Source organism: Pituophis catenifer, unplaced genomic scaffold (assembly GCF_029215685.1).
Source record: "Pituophis catenifer annectens isolate HBS135680 unplaced genomic scaffold, rPitCat1.0.hap2 SCAF_9, whole genome shotgun sequence".
NCBI lineage: Eukaryota > Metazoa > Chordata > Lepidosauria > Squamata > Colubridae > Pituophis > Pituophis catenifer.
The window spans coordinates 359,415-370,380 of NW_027256889.1; the positions used below are offsets into that span (position 1 = coordinate 359,415).

Genomic DNA, 10,966 nt, shown 5'->3' on the forward strand with positions numbered 1-10,966 from the left:
CAACCCCCGTCCTGCCGGCTGGTCCCAACTCTTGTCAAAGGCCTTGCACATTGCTCCCATGGGCAGGAAGGGGGTCCACAGCCAGGATGCCCCCCTCCCCTCCAGGTAGCCAGCCTCTGGACTTGCAAGCAAAGGCAAACAATTTCATCACATGCATCAGTCTGGAGGGATGGAGCTTCCCCCCCCCACTCCCACCAGGGCAGAGGGGCTGGTCTCTGTCCCTCCCCCCGGCGTATGGCTTTGTGTGGACTGGCCCCATTGGGGTGGCCTAGGTGGAGCCAGGAGGTGGCAAGTGCCAGTCCCCACTACAGGAGCCTCATCAACATTTTGGGTGCCAGACCTCGATGTTCCTCTTAGTGACGAGTGAAGGTCCTGCACTGCTCCCGGGCATGGCCTGCAGTACAATTCCAGGCCCCCTGGAGGGCCTTGAGGCTGGCGGGGGGGCCTTGAGGCTGCAGCCTAGGTCAGGGTGATGTAGGCAGAGGCTTTCTCTTTCAGCTGCCTCAGGCACAGATGGCAGCTCCAGCTCCCTGCAAGCCAAAGCAGCCGGGGATCACATCCTGGCCTTCTCAGCAGAGGGAGTCCCCTCCCTGCCCTCCCCAGCTGGCTGGGGGTCTCTTACCTTCAGGGGGTTCAGCCATCGGTGGACTCAGGCAGTACATGTGATAGCCGCGGTCACAGTCATCGCAGAAGAGCAACTGGTCCTGGGGGGGAAGAAGGGGCTGCCACTGAGAGGCTCATCCATCTGGGATGCTGCTTCAAGGGGCAGGGGAAGCAACCCTCCCCCCCATGGCCGCCCTGACAGCCTGCCATCGGCCTAGGAAAGTGCCACGCTTTCTGCAGGCCACAGTGGGCAACTCCAGGCAACCCTGCAGGGGGAACGGAGAAGCTACGATTGCTGTCCAGCAGCAGCTCACTTACGTCATTTTCTGAAGTGCCACAGAGGCTGCAGCTTTTGCACTCGATGCATTGCCAGCGATAGGTCCGCACAGCGGCCGTCATGTTCACCGTGAACTGCAGGCACGACGGGTGCCCTGGGGGGGGGGAAAGAACCAGCAGCCTCTGAGGTGGGCAGCTGCCTCCGCAACGACCTGCGAGGCTGGGCTCCCATCCGGAATGGCCTCCAAGGGCCAGCCGTCCAGCAGGGGAAGCTGGAAGAGCTTTGGGGAAAGACCGTCGCACACACAAAACCCCAACTCCAGCCGTCCTAACAAGCCAGGCCCTACGGCTTTTTCCACACCCCACCAGCAGAAGACCTTAAGGCACCTGCAGGGACCAGGGATGCTCCCCCCTCTATAGAACCGGTAGTAAAACTGGCGGGAGGCTCTGCCCACTGACCCTGATGTCATCAGAACGCTTCTGTGCATGCGCAGAAGAGCGCTCTCATGCGCGCGCAGCCCCGTTGTGAATCGGTAGTAAAGGTAAGTAGAACCCATCCCTGCTCCCCCCCCTCATGTTCAAGTGGTGCCTCTGAGCCACAGGTGAGTCCTGCCACTGGGCATAAAGGACTCTGCTGGTTGGGCATCACTTTGTTATTGACCGGTGGCAAGGAGGCTTCAGAAAATACATCCGATCATGTACCCAATAAAAGTGTTGGGCATATTCAACATGCCAAGCCACAAACATGCCAGCCCTAGCAGGGCTTTAGCAATCCCCATTCGTTGTGCTGTGTGTAGCCACCAAATTCCCAACTGCCACCCTATTCCCTCCCTCAAAAAAGGGGGAGCAAAGTTTTGGGCTCATGGGTCCCCAGGAGACCCCGAACTCCTTTGCTGCATCATGCCCACAGGTGCCATTTGGCCAGAGGCTGAGCCGGCTCACCTGAGCGTCCACAATCAGCACAGGAGATTAAGTCCTCCGGGCAGCCAGTCTTCTTGGAGCCGCCTAGACAGAAATCACAATAACCATTTGGTATGACTGTCCCATCCGGAGCTTTCTTAGCTGCAAAACAGCAAGGAGAGGTCGAAATCAGGCGTGGACCCACACGCCCCTCTGTCTTCACACACACACACACCCCGCCGAGGGGGGTCGCCACATCCAGCCGGCCACAAGCGCGCTTGCTCGCTCGCTCACTCGCTCACTCCCAAACGGCTCTCCCGGGGCTGGAAGACGCTCGCTCCGGCCTCCTGCGCCCGGGTGCTTAGCAAGCACCTGGCTGTGCACTGCAGAGACCCAAAGGGAGCAGACATCCCCCTCCGCGCCCAGCTCAGGTTTCTGCCAGCAACTGCCACCCAGGCACTCCTCGGGCAGCCTGCATTGGTAGGTGGGCACATCGCAAAACATGGCAATCGCGCAACTGCCTCACGGAAGCCGCCTGCGTGGCTGAGAAAATGCTGCCCTTCCGTGGTCTTCCGCTCTCTCCCCTTCCCTGCCGCTTTTCGGAGGATCCCGGAATAGTTGGGAGGATGATCCCAAACGGAGACTTTGGCCGCAGGACAGACAGGTGGGAGCGCGCTTCCTCTCACCCTCCCCACGACTCTGGAGAAGCTCCTGACAGGGGAGGGGAGGCCGCACGGGGGTCCCAGGCAGACCCCACGTTCCCACGCCTCCAACCTCTCAGCACTGTTGTGGGATTTACCTGTGTGCCTGCGCTGGTTCTCTGGGACCCAGTTCAGTTCTTTGTAAAACTCTAGAGAAAGCCAGAAATGGCAAGAAGAAATGGAAAAAAGGGAAATAAGCATAGAAAAGAAAAAAAAATAAAGGAATATATTTGATTTGAATCGGGGAACCAAGCCTGGGAGGGGCGTTTGCCTTCTCCGGACCTCTGGCCTGTCAGAACGAGCAGGTGAACGAGCAAGGAAGCGGATCTCCCGAAAGAGCGGCCGAGCTGCTTTGGGGAAGAACGGGGGGCCGTGGGCCGTGGCCGTGGGGCGGGAGGTAGCTTTCGGGCGAAAAGCAGCCCAGGCGGTGCGAGCGACCGACTCCACGACCGGCGCTGGGAGAGAGAAAGGCAGGTCTCGGCCGAGGCGGGGGGGAGGCAGCAGGCCCCCGGCCCATTTTCTCAAGGGACGGCGGCTCCAAACAGCCCCTTCTCCCAACCTCCGGGCTGCTTTGTGCAGACTGCTCCAGCGACGGCGCTGGTATCTCCATGGCAACCACCAAGACTGGGGAGGGGATGTCTTTGTTAGGGAGGGGGAGGCCTCTTTCCCTCCCCCTCCCCCTCCCCTCAGGTCTGGGGAAGGGATCAGGAGAGGGCTTCATCCGGGGCACCCACTTGCAGAGCCTTTTCCCCCTCCCCCTCCTCCCCAAAAGGAACGGGGGTCCCATTTTTGCAGCCTTCTCAGAGGAAAGCTCTTCCACCCCATCTGGCCTCTCCCTTCCCTGAAATTCATCCATACACACACACACAGAAAGACAAGCGGAGAAGCCTGAGCTCTGTTCCGAAGCTGTGCAGGCATCTCTTTGCACACTCAGCCCCCAAGCTTTCCTGGGGAGGCAGAGGTTTCCACGTGCATATGTGTGCAACCTTGAATGCTCCCCCCCACCTCCTTGCCTTTCCAGCTCCCATTCCCAACCAGCCTCAGTCTCCCCCAGACCCGTCCCCCCACTCTTGGATAAACCCAAGCTGGAAATCTTCCACCTGCCAAGTTCGCCCACCGTGTTTCCATGGCAACTGCATCAGGGTGGGAGGTTCTCGGAGCAGAGCCGTCCCTCAGTGGCGGATGAGCAGGGAGGGGGGACTTTCTGGGAGGGTGAAGTGGCTGCCTGTCTGAAATGTGCCAACTTTGGGAACCTAGACCCCCCCCACCGCAGTCCAACACCTCCAGTTGCTGCACTTTCACAAAAGACAGCAATTGCAGCTCCACTGGGGTGTAGGATGTTTTCCTTCGTGGGTGGGGTGGCGTCTAGGGTGTTTCCCCCACAGGAAGGCCTGTGAAACATCCAGCAAAGGAAGCTGGGACCTCCACACCCTTCAAGGCAAGGAGAGAAGGGCAGCAGGGATGGAGATTGGGCCAGGGGCTTTCCTGGGTGGCTGGGAACTCTGGCAGGCCCTGGAGCTGAGAGCTTCCCTGTGCAAGGCGGGGGCCGCAGATTGCGGCCCCTTCCCCAAGAGTTGTGCTGCTGTCCCTCTGGGGGCTCCCTGGGAGACTCTCCCATCCTTTAAACCCAACTTGGGAAGCTGCATCCTGGCCTGGCCTTAGCATGCACCCCAGGCTGGCTCCCCCACTCAAGGGGCTACAGGCAGGCTGCAACCCTGGCACAAAGGGCAGCGGGGGACAGGATGGGACGGGATGGGATACTCACGTTTGTGGTTGTTCTTGCGGTGGAAGGGCAGGGTGTGCCGCTCCGGGCCCTCCTCGCCTTCCTCTTCCGCCAAGTGTGTGTGCGTGTAGTGGTAGCTGAGCCCAGGGCGGTTCTTGTAGCGTTTCCCGCAGACTGAAAAGGCCAGAAAATTGCTGAGGAGGCATCCCAAGGTAGCCCAGCTTCTCTGCCATCCTGGAAACTGCAGGCTTCTCCTCTCTCCTAGGTGGTTTTGGGAAGCTGCCAAGGGTGCCCCCAGAAGGCCCTACGGGGTCATTCTCCTGGCCGCCCTGAGCCCGCTCCCCCTTCCTCCCCCCACAGCCTCTAATCAGGGACATCGGGTGGCCATGGGGGCTCATGACAGAAGTCAGCCTGGTGGTACAGGCCCCACATAATACCCCCCCCCAGCCTCAGCCCAGAAATCACCCCCAACCCTCCCAGAAGGAAGCCGCACTCACTGTCACACACGTAGGGCTTGTCCCGGTCCTCCATCAGGGCCGCCTCTGGCCTCTTCCGCAGCCCTCCGATCCCGTAGGCCTGCGTGGGGAAGAAAGGCAGTGAGACACTCCCAGGACTCTTAAACGGAGGCAACTTTCTAGAGTTGCCTCATGAGCACTGGTGGGTGGTCTGTGGGGAAAGACGAGACACATGGTAGACCTTCCCTGCACAAGCGTCTCTGAGTTTTTTGGGGAGGGGGGTCTCTCACCCCCACCTTCAGCTGTGCTGTCACCCTCCCTGCTTTTTGGCTAGAGGCTCCTTGCCCCCTTCTGGCCACTGTGCTTTCAGCTTCTGACACAGCTGAGAGGATGCGATTGGAATCAATTCTGTACCCTAAACAAAATGACCTACTTTTATTTCTGGCATTTTGCTTTGAGTTTCATGGTGACTGGGAGCAACTCTAGTGGGGGCACAGATCGGAGAGGGTCCCACTCTCTGTTTCCCACTGAGCCCTCCTCAAAACCCAGGAACAGCCTTGGAACTGCAGGCACCGTGCCAGAATTCCCCTCACTGCTCTCCGGGGGTCTGTGCCAGACAAAGGGGCTCTGGATCCCCCCCCGCAGCAGCCCCCCAGTCTTCCTTGCCCCCCCTTCCCACTATTCTTCTTTGCCCCTCCACCCCACTGTGGGTCTTTGCCTGGGTGGGGGCGCCATCTGATGTGCCACCTGCTGTGAGGAGGAAGGAACTCAGGGGCTGCCCTGGTTGGCAGAGGCCTCCAAGGTGACTGCTAGCCAGGAGCCCCTCTGGTGGGGGCCCTCCCCCCTTGCCCAGGCTAGCAGCTAAGGACACCCCCAGGCTCCAGGAGCCCCAAAGGCAGCTGTGGCGGAAGGCCGTGGACTGAGGTAGCCCCTTTCGGTCAGGTGGGCCCTCCCCAAGCAGCCAGTGAGGTGGCCTGAGGAAGCCCACTGCCTCCTGATTGGAAAGCCTGGAGCTAGACTGCATCTGTTGCTGGAGTTTCTGCCAATTATCCCAGCAAACAGCTGCGACTGGTGGACGGGGGTCTCTCTTTCGACCCTGCCTGAAAATAGTCGGAAAGCAAGCAATCTTTTTCTCTCCAGCTTTCTCATTGGTGAAGATAATATTTTCTAAGATGTAGAAAACATATTGGGTTTCATGAGCTGGTCAAAGCAAATTTAATGGCTCTGAAGCATGTGGGGGGCAAGGCTCAGGCTTATTACGCCTGACGTATTTTTCTTGTCAGCCAAAGGTGCCCCAGACATCCCCACTACCTCACCCGCCCTGCTGCCCAGTGGAGGCCGGCCTCACCTTGCTCTTGGCCTTGTTCTTCCGCCGGGGGACGTCCTCCTCCAGATCTTCTGGGTCCAAATCATGCAGGAATTCGCCAAGAGGAGCCTTCTGTGAGAAAGGGGAGGGGGTGCATCAGAGGGTGCTCCCCCCAGGCCCCGGGGGAGGCGCAGCTGAAGGGCCTGCAGACACTCAAACCAGGAAGCTGGGGGGTGGTGCAGCAAGGAGACCGCCCAGATTCTTCCCTCATCCTTTATTTATTTATCAAATTTCTATACCGCCCTACTCCCGGAGGACTCCTGAGGGCCTGGGGGGTGGGGATCCCGGCCCTCACCGGGCAGTCTAAGATCAGCTCTTCCTCCTTCAGCTCCGGCTTCTTATCTCCCGTCTCGGCACAGAGCAGGGCCTCCAGGACGGGCCCTTCTGGGAGAGAGGCCTCCTTCTTCAGGGGAGGCTCACAATCTGGGGGGAAAGCGGAGGATGGGTCAGACAGAAGGAGCCCCTCCTCTGGTCTTCCTTGTGGCACTACCACCTCCCTCCCCTCCACCGGCCCCAGCTGCTGCTTCCTGCCAGGGAGATGCTTCATCCCAGAGTAACACCTGGCATAATTCGCACCCAGAACCTCCAGAATAGCACAAGCTCCTGCTCACTCCCGCCCCCCAGGCCTCCTGCCTCTGGCCCCTTCCTTTTCCGAGGTAAGGGCATCCTCCTCCTCCTCCTCCTCACACACAGTTATCCCCAAGGGCTTGACCTGAGGGGGAAAAGCAGTTTTGCCCTGCCCCCACCCCTGGCAAACTGGAATCCCCTGCCCATGGCTAGTCCAGGGCTTTGCAAGCTCTGAGGATCACCTCAACCTGTGCAAGATGGGAGGCCAGAGACTGCAGGCAGCAATTCCACAGGCAGGAAAGAGTTAAAGTTGTCAGGAAGGGAACTGTTTTCAATGGTCTCCTCACTGGCAGCTGCTTTAATTTTGTTTGGTGACCAGTGCTCCTTCTGAGGAATGGGCAGCTCCGTAAATTTGTTTAATAACTAAATAATCTGCCCACCGCTTCTAAGCAAGGCTGCCCACTTACCTGGCAAGCACTTGATGTGTCTTTTCATAAACCATGATTCAAAGCCAAGTTCTGATCTGATCTTTCCAGAGTTTCCATTTAGCCATAACCCGAATCGGGTCTGTTTTACTTGGTTGGCAATTGGCATCTTTCACCACTCTGAAGGCTTCAGAATCCCAGCGGCCATTATTTGCCAGGCAGCTGCAGAGAAGGCCTGCTCGAGATACGGCACCTGCCCAGGGCAACACTCTCTGCCCCCCCAGCCCCCCAGCTCCTTACCAATCTTGAACTCACAGGGCCGCAGCCGTGGGTCCTCCAGGATGTTCAACCGCCGTCTCTTCCGCCAGCAGCGAGCTGGGTAGGTATAGATCTGACCGGGTGCCAGGCCTGCAGGAGAGACGCCCACAATCTTTCCTGAACTTGGCAGGAAAGCAGGGAGGGCAAGCCTCCCTCCCCTGGCATCTGAAGGTTGGCAGAGGAGTTTCAGCTCTGCCAGGCCCCTGAAGTGGAGCAGCCTCATGGTATCTGGGGGGAAGCTGAAGGGCAAATGGGTTGCCATGCCTCCTGGCATGGTGTTTGGCATGAGGGGAGTCCTTTAAAGGCAGGCTGCATTTCTCTCTGCTCTTATTCCACCATTGAACTCAGCCCATCCTGATGCCCACGGAACTTAGGAAGGAGAACTGATGCCCACCTATGGGCCTCTCTGCACATCAGTTTCAGGCTCCTAGTCCTCATGAAGTCAATTTGTACTTCTCTCTCCTCCCCCCAGCTAGGCACTCGGCTCTTGTGGCCCCTGGGGGAGGGTCAGCATTACGTACAGTGCCCAGCGGGCATGTCCGCACCTGGGCCCCGGTGGGTCTTCTCCATCCAGATGTAGCAGTTATTCTGAGCGACCCCTGTCTGCGAGTCCAGGAACGGCAGGCGCATGCTGCGCTCGGCGCACAGGCGGGCGTTGTAACTACGGCAGTGCTCGATGGCTTCTCGGTAGAAATCCTCGCCCAGGCTGCAAGAGAAGGCCCGGCCCTTAGCCAGCACGCCTCGGCCGCCCGGCGCGGCTCACACAGCAGCCCTCGGGTCAGAAGCTGCCGGGAGCCGAGAAAGCGGGTCCAGGGATTCCCCGCAAGGGCTGGGGAAGGCTACCGCCCGCTGCAGCGTGGAGAGAGCCCGCGCCCCTAGAGGTGGCAGGGCATGGGACCCCCGTGTTCCCTCCCACCGTCCAGGGAAAACAGAGCTGGTCCCAAAGAGGAAGAGGCGATGGCCACGGCTGGCCCGGGACCCAAAGGGTGAGGAGACCATTTGCCCCTGGAAGAGTCCCCTCCCCTGGGAAACCAACCCGAGAGACCCCACCCCAGAAGGGATCCGGGCACTTTGTTCCTGGCCAGGCAGCGTCTCGGCTCGAAGGCACCGGCTGGGGCATGACATCAAGCGGGCCTCTGCCCATCTGCTAGCCCGGCCCAGGAGTGACCGGGGGTGCGGGATGCCTTCAGTTCCTCCCACGGGGAGGCTGAGCAACTCCGGCACCGAACAATGGGGGAAAGAGCAGTAGCGGACCCCACCCCGGCAGTCGGGCCGCCTGCTGCTTGGGTTCGCCGTCGCGTCCTGTTGGGGAGAGCCCCGGCACCTGTTTCCTCGGGCACACCTGTACCGCTGGCCCTCATACAACACGCGTGCCTACAGACCTCCACGCGGGACACCGGGAAGGACGCCGAGACCAGCCCACGCTGGTGCCGATCCGCCGAACGCGCAGTCACATCCCCGCGGGGGCCTCTCTCAGATGCCTCCCAGCCCCAAGTGCCCTCCCCGTGCCCATCTGTACTGCCAGCAACCAGGCAGACCGAGCCTCTCGCCCCCCCATCTGCCCCCTCCCTCCTCCTCCTCCTTTCGCCAAGAACAGCTGCCGGAACGGCTGAGCCCCCGCCGCGCGAGGGGAGGGAAGGGAGACTCCAGTCCTCTCCCTCCCCCCATTTTGCATCCTTGCCCCTCGTGCCTGCCGGGGAATCGTGCCACCCCCCAGATGTGGGGCACTCACCATTTGATAGACTTGTGCACAGCTGTGGCCATTTTGATACGGGAGAAAATGCCTCACCCAGCCTGGCTGGGCTGGTGGGAGAAGCCACGGATCCCCCTTTCTTTTCTCTCTTTCTTTTTCTTTTTCCCAGCCCCCCCCCCCTTTTACCTCTCACATCGGAATATACTGTACAATTTTATTCATTCTCGAGCAGCTTGCAGCAAGGGGGGCCAATCACAGTCCAGCTCCTTTGAGCCCGGTGCACCATGGGGAATGTAGTCTCGGTCTTACAGAGGACTTCTCTCCTCCACATACACACGCAGACACTTTTTTGGCATTAATATTTTTCCCCTCCTTCCTTTGCAAGCGCTTTACCCGCTGGGGGTGGGAAGCAGGCAACTGTCACAAGAGGACTTCAACTCCCACAAGGCCATGCGTTTGACAGTTGGGAGACCCACCTCTACAGGGAGGGAGGGAGGGAGGATATTAAAAAAATGGGAGAGGGATTAATCTCACTGTAAATGGCATTGCTGCAAGAAGCCGCCCTTCCTTGCCGGTTGCAGCGCGGCTTCGGCTCGGGCGGGCGGGGCTCTCGGCGCGGAGCAGAGACCGCCAAGGCCGCAATCCGGGGATATCGAATCGGCAGCGGCAACACCTAGTCGGCGCAGGCTACAGGAGTTAAACTAAGTCACCGTCCCTGGCTACGGAACCGATAGGGTGCTCCCAAGCATGTGCAGAGCGCTTCCAGGCATGAAATATCTGGGGTCAAGGGGCAGCGGGACCGCAGAGCTTTTCCGCTCCAGGTCGAGCAGCCCCGCAGTTTCTGCCCCGCTCGGCGACCTCCACCCTATTTCCTCAGGCCCCTTTTGGTCTACTCAATTGAGCCGCAAACGCCCTCGAAGGACCTGCCGGGGAGGAGGGGCTACTTCAACCACTCCTCTTTTGGCCCTTAGCCGCTGTATGGGTTGGGGCCGGGGCAAAGCCTCCTCCCGCCCCGCCGGTCACTAATCCCCGAGGCCAAGCCGGTGGGCAGAGCAGCGCCCCTCCTGCCGCTTCGCCGTTTGCGTGGGCGCAGAGAAGAGCCTTGGCCACCGGGAAGCCGCCTCCTGCCCTCCGGGCGAAGGCCTGGCCGGCAGCCCCGCTTCCTGGCACCAGCAGGAATCCGCCCTCCGACTCCTTCAAGGAATGCCGCCGGCTGAGGGACGGCGACGACCCCCCCCCCCGCCACGCTCGGCATAAGCGTCCTCCTTCCTAGTGGCTGCCGGTTCCTCCCCTCGCGAGGTTCGTACAAGAGCCCTGCAGGTTTTGGGGGGCGGGGCAGACACCCGCAAGGTGAGAGGCGGAGGTCTGCGCCCGCGGCATCTCTTTGCAAAAGGCGACTGGCGCGCCTCGCCTCCCGAGAGCCATTCGGCCGCCCGGCTGCCTCGCGCGTGAAGGGGCGCCTCCTGCCTGGCCGCTCCTCCGCTTGGCGGTTTCGCTCTTCCTTCGTCCGCGCCGCTCAGCGGAGAAACGGGATTTCTGCGCTCGGGGCGCCCTTAAGGCGGCCTAGCGAGGTCCCGGGGCCGTTGCCTTGAAGCCTTGCCGCCCGCAGCCAGCCTGCCTCCAGTTCAATTTGCGCTAAAACTCCGGATTCAGAGGCGACGCCCCCCGCCGGCTGTGTTGCGCCTGGCCCCGCGGGAGGGTCCTAACACGTTGCTAAAGTGGAGAAGGGGCCAGGCCTGAGAAACCAATACCAGGCTGGGCATGCGATAAGACTCCCATCCACGTTTGTGGGCACCATTGGCAGCAGCAACTCCAGCCGCCACCATCAGTTGGCAGCAGAATGTCCTGGCATACCAATCCAGAAAATTGGTCATGGGGGCACCAAAACCCCGGGTGTGTGGTCTGCAGGCACCACCGCTTGACCTTCCTGGTTCACCAG

General features: G+C 60.4%; 1 protein-coding gene across 2 annotated transcripts; it reads right to left on the reverse strand.

Moving 5' to 3' along the window:
• Positions 1-254: 254 nt before the first annotated feature.
• On the reverse strand, positions 255-9,166 carry DPF1 (double PHD fingers 1). 2 transcript variants are annotated; one of them, XM_070949962.1, is made up of 12 exons: positions 9,067-9,166; positions 7,880-8,040; positions 7,317-7,424; positions 6,320-6,447; positions 6,007-6,096; positions 4,701-4,779; positions 4,246-4,377; positions 2,579-2,629; positions 1,822-1,941; positions 922-1,034; positions 623-704; positions 255-530 (listed from the first exon to the last, which is right to left on the reverse strand). In XM_070949962.1, exons 1-12 carry the CDS (start codon positions 9,096-9,098, stop codon positions 460-462), a joined length of 1,167 nt encoding a protein of 388 aa, XP_070806063.1. In that variant the 5' UTR covers positions 9,099-9,166; the 3' UTR covers positions 255-459. The 2 variants fall into 2 exon arrangements, with proteins under 2 accessions (XP_070806063.1, XP_070806064.1); XM_070949963.1 differs by lacking the exon at positions 2,579-2,629.
• Positions 9,167-10,966: the final 1,800 nt, after the last annotated feature.

Coding starts and splice junctions, on each gene's coding strand:
- DPF1 (XM_070949962.1), bottom strand. CDS start 9,098: ATGGCCACAGCTGTGCACAAGTCTATCAAATG. Junction 4,780..6,006: donor AGAACAAGGCCAAGAGCAAG/GTGAGGCCGGCC, acceptor TTCCCCACGCAG/GCCTACGGGATCGGAGGGCT. Junction 2,630..4,245: donor CCGCAAGAACAACCACAAAC/GTGAGTATCCCA, acceptor GGCTTTCTCTAG/AGTTTTACAAAGAACTGAAC.